Source organism: Sceloporus occidentalis, unplaced genomic scaffold (genome assembly GCF_023333645.1).
Source record: "Sceloporus occidentalis isolate IW3139 unplaced genomic scaffold, rSceOcc1.0.p SCAF_43, whole genome shotgun sequence".
Classification (NCBI taxonomy): domain Eukaryota; kingdom Metazoa; phylum Chordata; class Lepidosauria; order Squamata; family Phrynosomatidae; genus Sceloporus; species Sceloporus occidentalis.
In genome coordinates this window covers 8,267,777-8,290,000 of record NW_028317023.1, presented here as the reverse complement: position 1 = coordinate 8,290,000, position 22,224 = coordinate 8,267,777, and the positions used below count along the sequence as shown (strand labels likewise).

Below are 22,224 nucleotides of genomic sequence, written 5' to 3'. Positions count from 1 at the left end.
CAGGGCAATATACATTGCAGTACGACTTCAGTTTACGGAAAGCTCAGTAATATGCAGTAGAAGCGGTGAGGTCTCTGAGGCTCCACAGCCCAAATTTCTGCTTTACTTTATTGAGTCTCTCCTCCCAGCTTTTCAGGGCCGCGCCGTCTCTGCCGAACCAGAGCCCGAGGATTTTTACGAAGTCGGTTTTGACGGGAAACAGGATCGGCTCAGAAGTCAGGTCCCACTGCCCGAACAGCATGGTCTCCGACTTCCCGCAGTTGACCTTTGCGCCTGAAGCTCAGCTGAAGTCTTTGCACGTCTGGACAAGCTCCCACAGATCGGCGATCTGTGCAGAAGATGGTCACGATGGTCCATGTAGAGCGAGCACTTTATCTCCTTCTTGTCTCTGCGGGGCGTGGTGATCCCTCTGATCTCTGGATTCCGTCTGATGCACTTGGCGAAGAGCTCTATACAACAGACAAAAAGAAGAGGTGAGAGAGGGCAGCCTTGTCTGACCCCAGAGAGGACCGGGAAGGGGTCAGTCTTCCAGCCGTTCCCCAGCACCGAGCTGAGGATATCAAGGTACATCAGGTTAGCATAAAAACAGAACATCTCCCCCAGCCCAAACCTCCGCAGTACCTGACCCATAAAACCATGAGACAGTCGATCAAATGCCTTCTCTTGGTCTAGGGTGACCAGAGCGGCACGGACTTTGCGGTCCTTGATGTAGTAGATGAGGGCCAGGCTGTCTACGATCCGGCGCCCCGGGATGCCGCAGGTCTGGTCGGGGTGGACAATCTGCCCGATGACTTCAACCTGGTGGCTAGTACCTTGGCGAGGATCTTGTAGTCCACGTTCAGGAGAGAGATGGGATGCCAATTTTTCAGGTCGCATCTCTCCCCCTTCCGCTTGTACAGGATCGTGATCATTCCCTCTCTCAGCGTGGGGGGCATCCTGCCCTCCACCACCATCTCCTCGTACAGGTCGAGGAGGTCCAGGCCGATGAGGTCCCACAGCGTTGTGTACAACTCGGCTGGGAGACCGTCACTGCCCGGTGTCCTGCCCTTCCTGAAGGATTTGGCGGCAGAGCGCAGCTCCTACAGCGTCAAGGGGGCGTCCATGGCTGCACGACCTGCGGGATCAATGGTGTTAGTGTTACCTGACAGGAACCGTTCAGCAGCCTCCGGGTCTGTGTCTTTGGGGGAGTAGAGATCTCGGACAGCTGTTTCATCCTCGATGGGACTCATCAGCATGAGGTTGAGGTACTGGCTTATTAGTTGAGGCTTGGGGTAGCCAAGAAATACCATTACATAAGTTATGGTGGGTAAAGTTGATGGAAAACCCTTCCACTAAAATTAAGGGGGTAGTTGAAGCATTATTAAGCACTCATCTACAGACAACAGACAAGCCAGAAGACTTGTTTTTCCCTCAGAAATCTCATGGTGCTGCCACAACCACAAGGGATCCTGGGTAGGCACATGCAAATAAGGTCAATAATTTTCACCTTTTGCCTCTATATCCACTTTATACATGGATCCCTTGAAAGTAATTGCCCGCTGTACAAGACAGCCTTTAGACAAAACTCGGGTAAGAGGTACAGTAGCCAGATCACCACTCATGGACAGCTGTTTCGTCCTTATTGGGACTCATCAGCATGATGTTGTGATACTGGCTTAATACTTTAGGCTTGGGATTCATAAGCTTTTCTATTTTTACTAAAGTGATTGCACTGCTTATTGACTCTTTAAAAGACTTACTCAAATTAGAAGGATTTCTGCTCTGCGTATGTGTGTGTGTGTATAAGCAGTGCATGCCAATTTGCTACAACCACAAATAGGTTGGCTACAAAACAACCAAGGTTTAAGAAGTGGTTAACCTGCTTTTTGAGATTTCTTTTGCCATTGGTGGCACCTTACAATGCTTTTTTCATGCAAACATAAACTTACCCTGCTAACTAAATACTTTATGTTATTAAGTATTGATTAAGGTATGTATGTGTAAGAAATGCTCAGTGTAAATACATTTTAGGAGATTATCTCGTGGAGCAGTAACCACATTTCGTGCTTTAGCATATGAGACTGGTCTCCCACCATGTACAATATGGATTTAGGCAAATCGCCATATGCAAAACAGTATTAACCATGCCCTACTTGCAGGCACTACCAATAGGCAAGGTACAGATCTATGTGGGGGCGCCATGGCTGCAGAGGAGGTGCTCCTATATAGATCAGCTGGAGAAGCAGGGCCTTTTGGGGAGAGCAGTGTATTTTCAGGTGTTGCTGACGACTGATGCGGATCTCTGGCATATGACATCATATCAAACAGAAGGGGAGTTAAAGTGAGAAAGGGGGATAATGTGAAAGACGAGTGATGGGAAGAAAGGAGATAAATAATGATAAAGATGAGAGATGGGGAACAGTCGCAGAGATAAAAGGAGAAACAAGGAGAAAGAGGAAAGATGAGATAAAGAGAAAGGGTAGGGGTAGAGAGGGAAAAGGGAGAGATAAAGAAGCATGGGATAAAGAAAAAGAAGGATAAAAAAAGGGGGAAGGATAAAAAAAGGTGTGTAATATGGAGGCTGTGCATTTCTGTGGATGCAATATGGGTGCTGGTGCAAGTCATATATGTGCAATCTGCAGGGCAAATCCTGTGTGCGTGCGCAATATGGATGCTGAGTAAATCGTATGCACGCAAAATGGGTGCCAGGGCAGGCCTTTGGTGTGTGACCTGTGATCTGTGTCTATCCATTATTTAATTGTAATTTGATTTAGATGTACAGTGTCCTTCACTAATATTGGCACCCTATGAACAAAAAATGCTATGAAAAATTATCTTTTTGTTTAACCCTTTAAAATTTTCTTCAAATACACAAAGTACTCTGCTCTCATGAATTTCAAACAATCACAAACACAAGTTTATCCAAAAAAAATGTTAAATATATGTGTGGAATAACTATTGGTATCCTTTTAGTCAATACTTTGTGCTACCTCTCTTTGCCAAGATAACCCCTCTGAGTCTTCTCCTATGATGCCTGATGAGGTTAGAGAATACATGGCAAGGGATCTGAGACCATTCCTCCACCCAGAATCTCTCCAGATCCTTAATATTTGGAGGGGAACATTGGCAGACTCTCCTCAGTTCCTCATCCAGGCTTTCTATGGTGTTAAAGTCAATGGAATGGGATGGCCATGGTACAACCTTGATTTTGTGGTCAGTAAACCATTTTGTGTTGCGTTTGATGTATGTTTTGGATCATCGTCCTGCTGGAAGATCCACCACGGACGATTTTAAGCTTTCTAGCAGAGTTAGTCAGGTGTTCGTTTACTATCCTAATGAAATGCACACGTCCTCCAGGCTCCAGCTCCTCTGTTTTGTGACGGAGGAAGACTTAGGGGCAGTCAATGCAGGGGGATGGGTCATGTGTGTAGAGCCAAGGGGGTGGCAAAATAAGGTTTTGCCTACGGTGGCAAAAATTCTTGAACCAGCCCTGCCTAATTGAGAATCAAGTTCAAACTGTTATGTTTTTCCTTTAAGTATCCTCTCAATGTTCAATTTCATTCAACGCTTTAGCAGGCCAAAAGCTGAAAGAGGAAAGGGTGATGAAATATTTCCTTGTCTTCAGAAAATAAACAATTTGAGCATTGGTGAACCCCTGGACCTGCTGCCCTAGACCTAGTATGTCACCGATTATGCTAAAGTATGCAGATTAATAATCTCGATTGGATTCTAATTTGGCTTTAAATTTATCTGTAGAGGAAGCCAAATAATGAAAATTTGTAGATTGAAATTACTTCATCTATATGTTAACCATATATATCTGCGTGTATATATATATATATATATATATATATATTTACAGTAAAGATGGGATTCTGTAAAGCAGAGTATATGTTTTATATGGAGAAGAGAATACCACAACCACCTACCACTAATGTAAAGGTTTGACTAAATGAAACTATAGGAAAAGCAAACAGCATGGGATCTGATTACATGTCTGGAAAACTGAATATATACAGAATTGTTTTCTATTTGTACTGCCACTAGCTGCTCTATTGCAAGCTAACATTGCTCTGCTTCTCTAGTTTACTGGATGGAATATACAGGATATCTTTTAACAACTGCAAGATTGCCACAAGAGGTCCATTTGATAACTATAGCTGGGTGAAACCACCAGTTTCCATGCCCCTGAAGCAGCATTTCGAGTGTTTCAAGAGTTTCCCTGGGGTGGAAATTGCTTTAAATCCATAATTGTTTGTTACTGTTTCTTACCTGGGAACGTCATGTGTTTGCATCCCTCAAAAGCATGGCTGGCCATCCAAGCTTTAGGATCAAATCAAGAGGGTTTATATCTACTGGGCAGAATCTAGAACGAGAAGGTAGCTGTCTGTGTTTTCCATAATTCAATTCTTTAGAGGATTATCCAGTTGGCATTCAGTGAATGCTGGGCTCCAGGAAAAGCTGGGCTGGCTTTATGGGCCCCTGGCAGAAAGTTAGGTGATTTTTGGAGAGTTGAAAAAAAAAAGAAAGACATTTTGAACATTGGGTGACAGATGTGTCTTTCAATAATTGTATATATGTTTGTTAGCAGTGAATAGGCCAGGGTTTCAACCTCATTAGTTCATCCACCATTTTTAAAATGTCTCACAAACGCAGAAAACCAATGGCAGGAAAATTCTCCTGCTTGTTACTAGTAGCTTGCCTAGGATACGCATAGCGACAGCTTCAATATTCAGCTTACCGCAAGTTCTAAAGAGAGAAACATAAGATAGGCAAGAGTTAGAAGCCAAGAGTGAGAGAGAAAAAAAAATAATAATTTGGGACGGAGGGTAAAGCCGTTAAGGGAGAGGGATGAGAAAAAGTTAAAGCACAATATACGATAGAATGCAAGAGATAAGCACAGTAAGGGGGAATCATTAAGACAGGATAAGAGGTAAAACGGGAGTGTGACAGACAAGGGTGCAAAGACTAATAAGTACACCCCACTTTTTCATGTGGTACAGGATAATGGATTTTTATTTTTCTACCTAGATATAATTCATAAGTTTCTTTTCGACACTAGTCCTGACAAATTTATCACCATATATTTTTAACATCAAATTCAACGCTCGCTGGGAATTTTAACAGGAAACTGCTCAGAGATGTGATTGCCAGAGAATCAGAGAAAGGGGAAATGTACAGCTAGAAACTTGCGTTGGCAAGTCACTATGGACAGTAGTGAACTAACCATGTAAGGAGGCAGTACAAACATAAATAGAGCAATTAAAATACAGCCCATCATTACTGAGCTGAAAAATGCCCACATTATGGACTTGCTTGTCTTGAATAAAGAAGTTTAAGCCAAATGTTACTTTTTATGTCCCCTTAAAATTCAAAGTATTTAAAAGACTCCGAATCCGTTAGTACTGAGGTGGCAGCATACAGATCCAGCAAAAAACAATGACTGCCACCTTTATAGGTGTCAAAAGAATTGAATGTAGCCAAGTCAACAAGGTGAATCAAAATCTGCTTGGCACAATACGATGCTATACAATAAACATAGGATAGTAGTCAGCAATTAATAGGACATGTAAAATAAATATAATACAATGTTTCATTTTATTAATTTTTTAATGTATGACCAGGAAGATCTCGCTCCCTCTGATTGCTGTCACTTGGGGGAGAAGTCATCCAGGGCTGTAATGTAATAAAGATCAGATCATTTTCATCATAATGAATCTGATTATATCCAACCTACAGCACTGCACCGGGCTTCCTGGTCAGTGTCATTGAAGATTTTAGATTTTTTTCCATTTATTTATTATTTACAATTTTAGTGCTGGCTCTTCATAGGAGCTCAGCATTGATTAATATGTCTTTCCTACAAGCCTATCGGGACCAAAGACAGCTGTGATTGGACCACTAAAGCCACAGATCCTGCAAATGTAGCATTAGATACATTGTTCTTAATGTTATTAAATACCCAAGCATTTCACAAAATATTTTTTTTACAATATTGCCTCATTCATATTTTTAAGGAAGTGATGCAGTGATCGTTGTTACCATAGAAACTGAAAATATTTCTTGAAAGTTTGTTTTCTTCATGCGATCAAATGTTTACAGGAAATTACAAAGATTTGCTTAGCACATTTAATGTCTTGTGTAAATGAAAGCGCTCTTTTAAAATGGATATATAACTTTTCTCAAATGCTACATTTTACATCCTTGTAAACTCAGGGGTGTATTAGCAATGGGAACTTACCCCAGGTGCCTCAGGTGTAAAGGGCCCCAATTTGCTGCTAATTTGCTACAGTATAATTTATGTATTTTTGTGCATTGCACAGTGTGAATATAGTGCTTGCTGTGCTAGGTGATATGGAAGCCCTGACGGTTTCTTCTTGGTGCACAGTGCCCCTCTCCTGAAGCAGGAGTATTTACAGAGATACAGATACACTAGATTACTTGAGTATGATCAGTGATGTCAGATTGAGCTTCTAATGCCTGTCATGTGACCAGAGTGTTTTGCCATCACACACAGACAGTAAGAGTGGAAGCTGCATCTCTCTGTGTATATGTATGTATGAATGTATTCCCATTATGTGTCCGTTATATATATCAGTGGTAGAGGCCTACCATGTCAATGTTTGACTCAGTATATATTGATAGGGGTTATGCTCCACTACAGTCAATGTCTGGCTCAGTATATAGTGATGAGGGTTCTGCTTCACTACAGTCCATGTCTGGCTCAGTATATACTGATGAGGGTTATGCTTCACTACAGACAATGTCTGGCTCAGTATATAATGATAGGAGTTTTGCTTTACCATATATGTTCACTAAATGCTATTTACTTAAACTTTATAAATTAATTAAAAAAAAAATCCGATTTCAGGTTTTTTATTTCAGTTGACATCCGTTTTTTTTACATTTGTTTAATAAATATTCTTTACATTTTAAAGTCGAGAAGGGGGGTTCCACGTACACGATTTGTCCCAGGTGCCAAATAGTTTAGGTACGCACCTGCACATCTTTGCCTTTTTTCCCTCTCATGTTTCACTTTATATGGTGCCTTCAATATAATGTTATATATACAGTATATAAACTGAAATGTTATTGTTTCCTCTTATAAATATTCATGAAAAACAATATTGCAAAAAGGAAATAGAGTCCGCAGATAAAGTGATGACATAGTATATCATTTTATCTTTCCAAAATTTCTCTTTGCAGTTATGAAAAATGCATATTGTAAGGCCACAAATTAAATCAGTTTGCTGCTGTGATTTCCGTAAGGAAGCTATTTTAAAGCCAGATAAACCTAAAGACGTTGCATTAAATAGAAAGGAAACCCTGAATACATTATGTTCTAGGTGTCATACAAATTGCATTCTCTCAATTTCAAGTGATATTGTCTTACTGTAACTCTGTTACAAACTCCTATTGTAGTCCCTTATAAATCCTTATGAATTGTCGATGAATAGCAATCCTTCACACAAAAAAACCCCAAAATCTTCCAGCTTCCTCAAGCTATACCACCAAGGAGTTATGGAACAGCAAAAGAAAAATATAAATCATAAAAATATGACATATGTGATCATTTAGTTCATTGGCACAGTTAAATTTGTTTTTACATAATTGTTCCATTACACAAAATATTATAACCCCCCCCCAATCTCTCCATTTCTGTGTAGAATTAGTTGGCCCATCTCATTCAATTGATGGCTCATTAGCCTGTAGAATACAAGTGGCACAGAAGAGTTATACAAAGGTTTAATCCTGCACTTTGTCGCTAAGGGAGAATACATTATGCCCTGTGCATGTCTGTGCAGCATCAAACATACATGTACAGTGCATTTGCATGGAGGCAGGCAACAGTTAGGCATCTAGGTTGTTCCAAACATCTTGGAGAACTAACCACATTTCTTCTGTGGGTTTACAACCTTAGTTGCTTATCTCTATTCATGTAACCCAGATCCTGATCCTGGGATCATGGCTCTGTGGGGCCCACACCATCACTTCCAGGACTCCTTGTTCTTCTTTATGCTGAAGATAGTTCTTAATGACTTTGGCTGTATGTTTAGGGTCATTGTCATAGTGCAGAATAAATTTGGGCCCAAACAGATGCCTCCTTGATGGTATTACATGATGGATAAGTATCTGCCTGTACTTCTCAGCATTGAGGAGACCATTACTTCTGACCAAATTTCCAATTTGATTTGCAAACATGCAGCCCTAAACTTGCACGGAACCTTCACCATGCTTCACTGTTGCCTGCACTCATTCTTGTATCATTCTCCAGGCCTTTTGGTGAACAAACTGCCTCTGCTACATCCATCAATCAACAGCACCTGCTGCCATTTTTCTCCATCCATGTTCCTGTGTTTTTGTGAATGTTTGAGTTGCTTTGCCTTGTTTCCACATGAGAAGTATGGCTTTTTGGCCACAAGTCTTCCATGATGGGTGTTGCAGGATCTGTTTTCTAGCAATACTGAGCTGATGGCACTGCTAGGCATCTTCTGTTTGCTAAGGGAAGTAAGCATGATGTGTCTTTTATCTGCTGCACCAAGTTTCCTTGGCTGACCGCTGCATCTACGGTCCTCAACAATGCCGGTTTATTTTTTCTTTTTCAAAAGAGCTTGGACAGAACAAATGGAAGCCTCTGCCTGCCTTGAAATTCCTGCTTGGGAGAGACCTTGATGATGCAGTATTACTACCTTGTGTATTGTTGCTGTGCTCAGTCTTGCCATAATGTATGACTTTTCACATTAAGCTGTCTTTAGCAACCTCAGCTTGTTAGTGAGTTTGGTTGATCCTTGTCCAGTTTTATTCCTCCTACACAGCTGTTTGTTATGTTTTGCTTTGTATAAATTGTTTAACCCATTCGTGACAAAGGCTGATTTTACTTTTTGTACCCTTCGTGACAATGGCCGTTTTAACATTTCTGCGCTGCTCGTGTTTAGCTGTAATTTTCTTCTTTCCCGTTTACTGAACGCACACACATTAGATATTGTTTTTTTCAGGACAAGAAGGGCTTTCTTTAGATGACATTGTTTTGATTGTATCATATTATTTACTATTAAAAAAAGTATAAAATATAGTGAAAAATTTAGAAAAAAATGACTGTTTCTAACTTTTAGTTGAAAAATCTTTTACTCATCTATAAAAGGTAATAAAAAAACCTGCTAAATAGATTCTACTATTTGTCCTGAGTTTAGAAATACCCAATGTTTTTATGTTTTTTTGCTTTTTTCTGCACGTTATGGAGCAATAAGTACAGGTACCGTTTTGCTATTTCAAAGCCATTTTTTCCAAATCTGGTAATTCTTCCCCCCATGTGCCATTTCGGGTATCTTTGAAGCCGGCCAATGCAATTTACCCCATCAAGTCATATATTTTTGAAAACTAGACAGCCCAGGGTATTCCAAATGCTGGTATTTTAACCCTTTCCAAGCACTTATTCTACCATCAGCCTTTGTCAAACTTTATGGTAGTAATTTTTTTGCATTTGTTTTTACACACACATTTTACTTTAGGTATAAATAAACAGGTTCTGGTATATGTCACTATCAAAAAACACCCCAATATGTGTTTAGCAACATCTCCTGAGTACAGCGATACCTCACATGAATGATTTTGCCTGGCTGTTTGGGGGCAAAAGGGCCACATTTGGGGCATGCACATTTTTCAATGTTGCACTTTGGTGTATTGGGGGATCCACTGCCCATGCCCTATTTGGTACATCTTTGAGCCGGGCCATTTCAGTGTGCCCAATAAAGCTATATATTTTTGAAAACTAGACACCCCAGGGTATTTCAAATGCTAGTATTTTAACTCTTTCCATGCACCATATCTACCACCAGTCTTTGTCAAACTTTGTGATAGTCATTTTTTTCCATTTGTTTTGTCACACACATTTTACTTCAGGTATGAATTAAAAAGTTCTCGTATATGTCACTATCACAAAACACCCCAATATGTGTTCAGCAACATCTCCTGAGCGCAGTGATACCCCACATGAATGATTTTGCCTGGCTGTTCGGGGGCAAAAGAGCCACATTTGGGGCATGCACATTTTTCAATGTTGAACTTTGGCATTTGGGGATCCACTGCCCATGCCCTATTTGGTACATCTTTGAGCCGGGCCATTTCAGTATGCCCAACAAAACCATATATTTTTGAAAACTAGACACCCCAGGGTATTTTAAATGCTGGTATTTTAACTCTTTGCATGCACACATTTTACCACCAGCATTTTTTCAAAGTTTGCAGTAGTATTTTTGTGTGTGTATTTTTCCCACACACACCTACTTTATGTATGAATTTACAGCTCCTGGTATATGCCGCTGTCACACGACACCCCAATATGTGTTCAGCAACATCTCCTGAGTACAGTGATACCCCACATGCATGGGTTTGTCATTTTTGGGGGGAACTAAAAGGCCACATTTGGTACGTGTGCATTTTTCTAATTGGAAATTAGATGTGTGGCCATCCTTCCCCCCGTGTTAATTGGGACCTTGTTGAACCCGGCCAATTCAATTTACCCCATCAAATCATACATTTTTTAAAAGTAGACACCCCATGGGCATTTAATATGCCAGTATTTTAACTCTTTCCATGCGAGAATTGTTTTAAGCTAATATGCTAATTTTAGGACTTGCTCACAAAAATATATTTTTTATATATATATATATTTATTTTTTTGCCTTTTTTTAAATTTTTTTAACATTTTTTTTCAACTTGAAGGTTCCCCTGATAGGGAAATCAGTGGGAAATTATTTTTACATTTTACTGTTTTTTTTCTAATTATTATTAATTTTATTTTATATTTATTTTTTCTAATCACACTGTGATTAGAAAGCTGAGCTCCATTGACTTGCATGGTTGAATGCAGTACCTATATTCAACCTGCAAGTGGAGCCAGAGTTCTCTAGAGGGTCTGGAGACCGTCTAGCGAACTTTTTAGACTTTATTGTTTCTTTATTGAATTTTCCCGGACCGCCGCCATCTTGCAGATGGCGAAGATCACCAGCAGCTGCGGCTGTGACCGCTCTCCGGAGCGGTCACAGCCCATCCAAAGGTAAGTGTTTGGTGTCGCTGGATGCCTCCTGATCGAGGCATTCCAGCGACACCATTTAAGTTTAGGAGGCGATCGTTGATCGCCTCCTAAACGCTTTTAAAACGGGCGTCCGCCGCCATACAAAGTATGGCGGATGTTGACGCCCCGGGGAGGGGCCAGAGATGGCCCCTTTGTGCCGATAATGGCGTTGCTGAATGCCTCGAGGTCGAGGCATTACAGCAACGCCGTTTCGGTGCAGAAAGCGAAAATAGATCGCTTTCTGCACCCGTTTAATGACGTGCCGGTCCTGGCACGTCATTTGTCGTTATCGACATGAATTTCCGTGACGTGCCCGGACCGGCAATTGTCATCAAGGGGTTAATCATACACCTAACTACATGCCTACAAAATCCCTGACTTTTTGCAAGTGTATCCAGAAAAGTTTATGCTGTTTTGAAGGAAAAGGGTGGTCACGCTAAATATTAATTTGATTTTTCTTCTGTTCACTTCCTTTGCATTTTGTTACATGATAAAATAAACTATTGAAATGTCTATTTTTGAAAGCACTCTTACCTTACAACCTTTTTTTCACACCTACCTAAACCTTTTGCACAGTACTGTATATACAGTATATATAAATGTGTGTTTTACTGTATGGCATTAGCATGAATCTATATATCCACATGCAGCATTAGAGTGTGTTTTGGTGTATGGGGTTATCATGGCTGTGCATGAGTGTACAATGTTAGCGTGTGTGTTACTGTAAGGTGCTAACGTTTAGGAGCATGTTTGTGTTTGTTACGGTATGGTGTTAGCATAAGTGTATTAGTTTTTGATGCTAGCATGTGTGTCAGCCGTATGATGTATCGTGAGTTTGGGTGTCAGCGTATGGTATTGGAGTGTCTGGGTGAGCATAGAATAAGTGGTGCCTGGGAGGGGGAGAAGAGAAGAAGAAAGTGTGTGTATGTAAATGTACAGTGGTACAGTATATATATGCATGGTTGTTTTAGAGGGGCCTTGAAGAAATACTGCACCCTAGCAAGATTAACCTGAGGCTTTCCTTATTCTCATAAAGTGTGCTTAAGAGGGAGTGATGGGTAGCATAGTGTGATAGACATGGGACGGGGTGATGGGAGGGGCATGGAGTCCCAGACGCTTAGCATGTACTGATGTAATTCAACAATAATTGTATCACTGTATGATATTACAAAAGCAGTAAATAACCTAATTTGAAAGATATGATATTCCCATGCACACATTTTGTTACATGGACCAGCAATTCTATTAACAGATCAGAGAGGAGCTAACTCAGCTAATTAGGGGTTATTAAAAGCAGGGGGCTGAGCTATCCACTAGATGGAGGTAGTGTAGGATACAGAAGAAATATATCATAGGTGTGTGATGAATAACAAATATATTACTAACAATGGCTTCTTTTTTTGTCAACCGTATAATTTGTTTTTCTGTTTCCCTTCCTTCAAGCCATGACGAATCAAGTGACTTGGGGTGTCATACATGTCCATGACACTGAAAGGATAAACAAATACTTTCCACCTATAGGGAAAGCTTCAAGAAAAAGAAAGCATCAATAATGTCAGGATAGAGAAACTTTCCCGTCCTTGATATTATGCATCCAAATAATTATTCATGTGTGTTTATTGTTTAGTCATTTATACGTATAGTCCACATTTTTCCAATAGGTAAACATTTTTTTTAATTATTTTTTATCAGGGGCATTATTGCTGTACACTTTTTTTGTCGCGTGGTATTTTCGTAGTTTCAGCACAGCCAATCCCTGTATCCTTCACTGTTGATGTATTTCTACTGAAACCTGCAGCATGCTGTCTAAACACAACAACATAATGACACCAGAGGATGCAGGAGTGTGGTGTTCAGTGAATGTTAGAGAAGCAGGGGAGGAGTTTTGCAGTGAGAAGGGGGGAAGGACAGAGTGAGATATTGAGGTAGAAGAGGGAGGGAGACTCTTCGTTGTATGGAATACTAATCAACCTAGTTCTCAGTCTGCAGCAGCCTAGCTGCAGACATACACACACACTATAGTCTTACATACACAATATATAGACGGTTCCTCTAAATACACAATCACTAAACTGCTGCCTGCCACATAAACACCATTCACACAAGCTGTATTCTTATTTATGTTCTATGCTCTGTCTAACAAGTAGCAGTATTTCGATTATTTGGCTACACATGTGAAGTGTAATACAATTTGACCTTCTAATCTTTCTTGGACCTCCACGTTTAATCTCTCACTTCATTTTTTTGGGTCACCTTTTGTCCATTCTTGACTGATGGCTTTTGTTGGAAAGAACTCCAAGATATTACTTCATTCAGCTTCCGCTACTTCTGATTTTTCTTTTTCCTTCAAGTTTGTATGCACCCTGCGCCTGCTGGTAGCCTGAATAAAAGGAAGCAGGAATCAATGTTACTCTCATGGCTGGATTATTAGCATCATTAAGTTTCCTTCTCACAGTCCCTTTCATTGCTCTTGTTGAAGCTTTGATCTCCTGTGCTGGAGCTTCAGATGGACGCGTGCAGAGCAGATTTTGAATTTGTCGGCAGACGGGCTGTCATTTTCTTTGCCTTTTCCTTGTCACAGGCATAAGCACCATTTCTTCACCTCCGTCAACTTGGCATGAAGCAATGCAGATGATCTACAGGTTATAGTTGGTATTTTTTTCTTAGGATACTTGCATTCTGGAGCTAAAGACCATCCGTTAACAATCACATTAATTACCAACTAATCTTTTCCATCTGAACCCTTGGGTGACATGCAGTCCTTCATATCTCCGGTGACCAAGGCTATCCTTGTAGCTTTGTTCATTTTTGCTATTCTGTTGATTCTCTATGTGATCTTGTGGTATATTTGCCGAGATGTGGATTGTGACCATGGCATTTGATTTAGGATATTGACTAATGGTTTAGGAAATGGAATTTGCTACAAAAGGAACATATTCACAAAAAACAAAAACTCACCATTAGTCACTACCTTCCATTGAAAAGCCAGGAATGAAATTGACCTTCAAAACTCAGGGTGACCAGGTGACCTGGTAAGTCCTCCTTTCCTATTCTGTATCAGAAAGAAAAGCTTAAAGTGCACAGTGAGGGAGGTGTATATGAAACATCTGGAGATTAAATTAAACAGGAAAAGATATAACGTAAATGTAAAGTGATAACTGTAGTGTTATTGTTATCCCAAGAAACTCCCAAACTTTAATTTCTTTACCAAGGATATATATTACTAAACAGAAAGCAGTTTAAGGCTTTTTCTTTTTTTTTTTAGGCTTATTTCTTAGAAATTGTTTTCAATATAAATTCAGCAGTTTACTGTAAAAGATGGGAGAATCAATCCCCAAAAAAATGAATCATTTGTTCGCGTATGGAGAAGGTTAAAGGTCATTAATAGCGGCACTCTTATCATTACTCATCTCTTTTAGTGATTTATGGTCTTCTACATCTGATTAAGTATTTCATTGTAGAAATATAAATTCCTGCAGCAGGAATGCGAAATAGCATCTAATAATTTAAAGAAGAGCATTAGAGCGAGAACATTTTTTCCCCCAATTTTTTTTACAAATTCAATGTTAATCCAAAAACCCTTAAGTAGAGGATGATATTTAACCGATGCATTCTGCAACTCAAATTGCATAGTTCAAACACTATTTTGTGCTTTTTCACTGGCCTTTTCAACATGTCACAGCCGATGTACACAACAACAATGCACCATTTCTGACCCAACAATGCATTATAGGGTCACAAGTGACGCATTATGGGCATGTGCAACATAAGTACTACAATTTTATATCTACGGTAAAGGTACAGAAATTGAACCAAAATACTTTACAATTTTTTTTTTAAAAAGTATTAAAACAAAATACTAATTTCTTAAGAGCGCACCCATATAATTTTTGGATATATGTTATACTATGCAACAGAATTCTAATTTATAGTTGCTCTGATGTTTTGATCAGGGGACCAAACGACTGTTAACATTTACATTATTACTGCAAATTTGATTTAAACAAGAAAATGCACATGGTATTCATAATTTGTCTAGGAGTGAGGAAGGGACAGGAGAAGGTTCTGCAGACTACATTGATATGCATGGTATTATAGCTGTGCTCTCAAACTGATGATGAAGAGAAACCCTTGGGGGGGGCTGGAGAGTAATTGAAAAGGCAAATAGTTTATCAACACGGTTTCAAACGCACAGAAATTGTGTGAAAACTTGAACATTGGAAACATATATCTTTAAAGAATAGTAAGTATTAAAGACTGATTTATGTAAACATCACACCTTTTAATGTCTTATGTTTGTGATCCCGCATCCTATATGTTGCCATTATTATATTTTAAAAAGATGCAGTCTGGGTGCATTTTTTTTATCCTTAATGCCTTTTACTTTTATGATGGCCAGATATTCCGAAACACCATGAAGATCTTGACGAGGTTCTCGAAAGTGTAATAGCAGAAAGTATCCGACAAAAAGTGAAAGGGAGGACGGAGTGTCGCTTCTGGCCCTTAGGAGAAACTCTTCTTTTAAAATGTAATATTAAAAAATCCAGGCATTTGACCACAAAATTCATCACACAATCCAAAACTGCAGACTAGTATTTCAGTTACATATAATTATTATTATTTTGTCAACTCCCACGTTAATATGGTTTTACTTTACTCTTTTATATGTTATACTTTTAAACATTTTTTAAAAGTTACCTCCTAACGTTTTTAGAGTCCACCTAAAGTTTTTGTGACGCGTACCCAAAGTACCATACATTTGTTGCAACAGGCACTGCGTTAGGCTTTGTAAACACACAGTAAAATATAACAAGATTTCTGCATTTCCCTAGGTTCTTCAAGACAATTTCTTAGAGCCTTTGATCATCTGAGAGGTCTATATAATTTAAGTGACAAGGTTGAAATCCTAGATTTCATGCATTTTATGGTCAGAATAATTTTTGCTTTGTCCATACACAGCAACCCATTTTTATTTTTATGGTAAAAATTCAACACAAAAATATTTAAAGTATTCTGCTAACATTTTATTACCGTAGCAACCAATTGAGCATTGTTGCTGATGGAGCATTCCATTGGTGATAACACCACTTTAAAAAATTTGCACGAGAATAACGTTTTGTGTATAACTAAATTCCATTCTGTGAATATTAAACTATGCATTAAATGTATGTAAAGACAATTTCCTGGAAATTAGTGTAGGCTAAATCTGTACCCAAAAATAAACAAGCAAAGTAGACGGGTTGTCCTGAATTAGCATATGACATAATATCTTGGTGTCCTCGGTCATTAGACTGGAGCTCCTTCAGAGGTACTAATATCTTCTGCTTGAACAGATATATTTTACTGGGTTTACTGGTAAGGAAAAATGTATGGGTAAAGTGCATATACATTAAATTAGTTCACAAAATACCTTTAAAGAGATTGGGTTTAGGAAGAACAAGAACCATCAGGCTGTGGTATGTCTTGGTTACACAGGAGGGTAGAGGCGTGAGTTTGAGGGTGACATTACATAAAAATCCAAACTTATGCATTAGCAGTTCCTGAAAGCTAATAGTGGTGACATTAAAGCATTCCACCTCAAGTAGTATTAAACTTTGTTTTCTTTTGTCAAAACCATTAAGGAGACCTTACTTAAAAGTATGTGTTTCCTTAATAGTTTAGAAGAAGCCCTTAACTTACTGCTTGTTATGCGGGGCCCTGCATCCATTGCGCAGACCTTCCCCGGCTGTCAGAGTTCCCCGCACCGGTGCAGGGAATTCTCTCTGACAGTCGGAGGGTGTATGCGCGATGGACGCAGACAACCCCTGCTGCTAACTGCACCTCCTTCTGGATGCAGAGGAAGTTGCCTACGCGAATCGCGTAGACATCTACATGCTGCCCGGACAACACACCGGGAGTCAGAAGCATTGGTATGTTTTTTGGGGGGTGTTAAATGGGGGGCATAAAGCATTTCTGTATCCTCTAGAAATGCCTTTTAACCCTCTATACGCCACTCTGCCTCCTGAAATGCCTTATACCTCCCTATATGCCACTCTGCCCCATAATATGCCTTCTAACCCCCTAAATGCCAGAGTGGCATATAGGGGTATAAGGCATTTCTGGAGGCAGAGTGGCGTATAGGGGGTTAAAAGGCATTTCTAGAGGCACAGTGGCATTTAGAGGGTTAAAAGGCATATCATGGGGTACAGTGGCATATAGGGGGTATAATGCATTTATGGGGCAGAGTGGCAAGCCTGGGGGCAGATGTGCATAATTGGGGGGGTAGGTTGGAAAAAAAAGGAAATAAAAACAAAATATTTTTCTCAATCATAGCTTTTATTAAAAAAAATAGTTTACATAGTTTACATGAATTAACATTTACTGGTAAAACTTTTTTCTTATAGGGTTGTCTTATATTCAGGCTTTTTCTTTTTTTCCTAAATTAATATTCAGATTTTGGGGGGTCGTCTTTTATAATCAGGGTCGTCTTATAATCGAGCAAATACGGTAAGAGCAAGGGCGGGAAAGTGGAGTAATTAAGCAATTAACACTGAAAATGACATAATTCAACCAACGTGCTGTGTCGGCGTGCACACCAACCCGCAAAGTCGCGAGCGTGCAGCAACGGCGGGCACGGTAGGCTAATGCTGACTTGCACGTGCTGTTCTCCAATTAGTACAGGATAAACTGTGTCCAAAAAGAATGCTGGCTTCTCCATGTTTTAGTAAGAAGCCAAGTGCACTTTTTGGGCACAGCAGTCTCCTGCATTGTAAGCCTGGTTTGTGTAGTGAATGCCAGGGATAAGATGGCAGGTGGAAGTCAACATTGGCAGGCAAGTTAAGACCTTTTTGATGCTCAACTTATTATTCTACAAACTTTACTTATAACATACTTAAAGTTTTAGTTAATAAAAATGAGTTAAATTAAATTTTAAAGTTAGAAAAGGAATAATATCTCATGATGATCTTGCCGTGCAAGACTCCAAAAGAGAGCAGAGCAGCTCAAGGGCCATTATAATTATGGAGAAAACCAATGGAAGTTGTACAAGTGGGTAATACAGTAAGAGAACCACAAAAATAAGACGATTAGTTTGGAAGAGTGACAAATATTACACAATATCCAAAGGGTACTGTAAAAAAGAAAGATGTAGAAGAAGAAAATAGGGACACTACAGTTGAGGTGTAAATGGTAAAAGTTATACAATAACTATGGCAACCAATGGAATGCTGATTACGGTTACCATTTAGCAGTAGAATTCATGTTTTTTCGAAAATAAAATAGATGAAAAAAGGAGCAGACTACATGGTTCTTATCTGCCTTCAAATCCTATGGTTGTTTGCATTACAAACATAACAACAAAGAAAGACAGAATACTTTATGATTAGAGGGGTCGGCACTGCAATCGGGATTTAAACGCCAATCATTTTACTTATGGGACACAGGAGAGAAAGGTATTTTACTCTTGATATTAGTATTAAATTCCTTATTTAAATGGCTACTTTTTTCTTCTGCTATCACTGGCTTTCTTTCACAACGGCACGATTTTCTTGGGTGTTGGCAAGTAACACATGTATCCCAACATAATTTGTTATCCTTTGAACAGAGATAGAATAAATGTTACTAATGTATTTTTCTGCCGAACAAAAAAGGCTGATTACATGACCATGCTCAATATTACATGAAATACAGAGACCTGTTACAAGGTATTAGGGAATGAAAGATTCACAGATTTATACAACAATACCCCTTCTGCCTCAGAAATTCACTTATTATGTATATATACTATAGACGCTGTATTATTGATTAATACCACTGTACACAATCAATTATGAAGTCAGGCGATCACTTACCATAACATGTAATATATACCATATACAATGTGTTTAATTTTACATTTATCTCTATATGCTGCCAAAGCATTTTTTTGGCAAGTATAATTTTATGTATGGTCAATTTTATGTATATTCTTATTTCCATATTATTAATTAAAAAAAACTGTATTTATCACATGATTTATCCATGACAATAGAAACTGTTCCAACTATTGTGTAATAATTACTTTGAACCATAATAACGTTGCACTCCTTTAGTTAATAGTGTTTTTAATGTTAAATCTTTTTTCCCAGTAAAGACCATGTTGAATGACACGAATTAGTCTATACTTTCCAAAAGTAGCTTTCATGTACTCATCCACAAAAATCATGTGGAACTATTCACAGGCTTGTGACTTGTGTTTGCATCAGAGCTGGTATCTGGAGGTACCGGTAGTAACTTATCTGATGGACTCCAAGGCAGGATCATAGAATGTAAATAATTATAACAATGCTTTTAGACTTTCCTCCTGAACGAGAGAACACTGAACGATGATTGACAGTATATGAATACTTTATGTAATTCATATGATATACAGTATAACTTCCTGCTTCACTTATGTTTCAGATGCCTGATACTTATAATATAATCACTAATTGACAAATGAATCTAAAAGTAATTTATTTTTTTTTTTGGACCCACAAGGCTCAAAGCAACAGAAAACAGTCAACCCCCCCCCCCCCAGACATTTAAAGAAGTTTTAAAATTTGCCTCTGTCTGCCTGTGTACTGATTAAAAATATTGGCAGTTGGGATTGAGCCAGATGTAAGATATGAATTATTAATTTGACATTTTGTACCTTTGATAATATAAAAAATATGATAATAGCCTTTTTAAATATTAGGCTGTTGGGCAAACTCAATGTCTAATTAAAATGAAAGAACAAAAAAATAGTTCAGTGAGTTGTGGAATTTACAGTTTTGAATGGACAATGATTTATATTAATGGAATTCATTTGTATTATATTTGCATTACATAACAATATATATTACACAACAGATACAAATACTTGCTTCACTAAGTTAACTGTGAGCAAGGTGCACTCATGTAATCTTTGAAGTCATGTGCACAAGGCCAGACCGGTGATGATTAAGTGATAAACACATAAAATCCTTGGTAAAGCTCCGTTCACAGGCCATGCTTTTGAAGTAATTGTGAGAGTGGACATAGACCAGAAGCTTTAACGATTTGTACATTAAATATTGTATGTGTGTAATAAGCAATCTTCCTATTTAATATTTTTGTAGAATTATTATTCCCATAGAAAAAAATAAATTTTGTTGGTGATAGCTGTGACGTGTCTGAAACCTTGTGATTTAAAAATTCATGGCAAATGAGGTATTTAATCCTTTTTCTGATTTTCTTTGGTGCTTTACAAGGTATCTAAAGAAAATAATTGCTATATCCTTACAAATAGATACAGGTCCTTTCTTAAACATGGACACAAAGGAATGATGTTGCTGAATGACAGATGATTTTTCTATATGCTTTCAAACTAAATTTCTCCATTAACAGTAAATGTCAGCTTTATTTGAACTTCTCAAAGTAGTTTCGATATTCTTAAAAAATAATAAGGAAGGACGTTTGAAGATCATATGGTTACAAAAAAACCATAGTTAAAAAAACATGCTCAGCGAATCTATATTTAAACAAACTGTGTTTCCCAGGTGTTGGCTCTTAAAATAAGGTTAGAGTGACCATAGCATTACCAAGTTTACTCTTAACATTGCTGCACTGTAAACTGTGTTAGAAAACATACCATAAATTACATCTCTTGCATGTTTAAGTTAGTGGCATGGATTTTTTTTTCCTTAAATACATTACAAAAGCGTATTAAATGGTAGCATTCATACGAGACCATAGACAAACATCTTCTATGGTCTTTGATGCAGTTTTGCAAAACACGAAATAGCCTTTTATTTAGCTAAGGTTTTAAGATCTTTGTGAATAGGTCATAACAATTTTTACATGACTGCTTCATTTCTACAAATCTCGCCTAACTTGCCCCTTCGTTGCAGAGAGTTAATGACTATAAAAGGAAGACTTTAAAGTGCTACTCCACTGACCTTCATGGACTGTTAGACTTCTTAGCAGACTTGACATTCTGTTGAGGCCTGATGGGAACTTTCCAACATGTTTCTGTAGTGTGTCAATGTATGGTGGGTGTGTGTGAGCATATGGTGTTAGAGTGTATGAATGCTAGTATATGGTTTTGGCATGAGTATGTGTGTCAGAGCAAACTATTAATACCATATTTATTACATAATATGTCCTAGTACATGCATACATAAAGGGAGAAGAGTTGCAGGGTGGTAACATGCAGGGCCGGACTGGCCCACCGGGATACCGGGAAATTTCCCGGTGGGCCGGCAGAATCGTAGGCCAGGCGGCTCCCCGAAATCTAATCTAAACGGCCGGCGCTACTTCAATTCTTTTTTTATTAAAGTATTAAAGCAGCGCCGGCTGGCGGCATCAGCACTCAGCGGCCGTGTGCGATGGCCGCCTACTGATGGGAGCAGCGTGAGGGGTGAAAGCCCCGCCCCCTCGCACGGACCTTTCACCCCTCATGTTGCTCCCATCACTATGCGGCCATCAGATTAATGGAAATTTAATCGAAACGGCCGATGCGTGCTGACACCGCTGGCCGGAGCTACTTTAATACTTTTTTTATTTTACTTTATATGGCAAGCCGATCCGGCATATTCAATTTAAAAAAAAAAGAATTAAAGTAGCTCCGGCCGGCGGTGTTAGCACGCATCGGCCGTTTCGATTAAATTTCCATTAATCTGATGGCCGCATAGTGATGGGAGGAGCGTGAGGGGTGAAAGCTCCGCCCCCTCACACTCAGACTGCTGGAGCACCGCATGTCCTGTCACTAAAATCCTGTCAACATAGAAAACGGCGGCCTGCAGCTACCAGAGGACGGAGGCCAGGATGAAAAAGACCCAAAGTGGAGGAAGTAGAAGGTAAATAAACAAATTTTTTTTTTTTAACAAACTGTATATTTTTTTATATAAAAGCCTTATGCCCCCCATATGCCACTCTGCCTCCCTGATATGCCTTATGCCCCTTATATGCCACTCTCCTTCCAGAAATGCCTTATACCCCTATATGCCACTCTGTTCCATATGCCTTTTAACCCCCTAAATGCCAGAGTGGCATATAGGGGTATAAGGCATTTCTGGAGTCAGAGTGGCATATAGGGGCTACAAGGCATTTCTGGAGGCAAAGTGGCATATAGGAGGTTAAAATGCATATCATGGGGCAGAGTGGCATATAGGAGGGTATAAGGCTTTTCTGGAGTGCCCCATGGTATGCCT

At 39.1% G+C, this 22,224-nt stretch overlaps 1 protein-coding gene across 1 annotated transcript in view; it reads right to left on the bottom strand.

The window, feature by feature from the left end:
- The window catches only part of LOC149289840 (glycogenin-1-like), a 66,886-nt gene extending 66,010 nt beyond the window's left edge, over positions 1 to 876 (bottom strand). The window contains exons 1-2 of the mRNA XM_089490286.1: positions 813 to 876; positions 252 to 449 (exon numbers count right to left, since the gene is read on the bottom strand). Coding sequence (XP_089346412.1) covers positions 252 to 449; positions 813 to 876 — 262 coding nt within the window. The remainder of the gene's footprint in view (positions 1 to 251; positions 450 to 812) is intronic.
- Between the last annotated feature and the right edge of the window lie 21,348 nt (positions 877 to 22,224).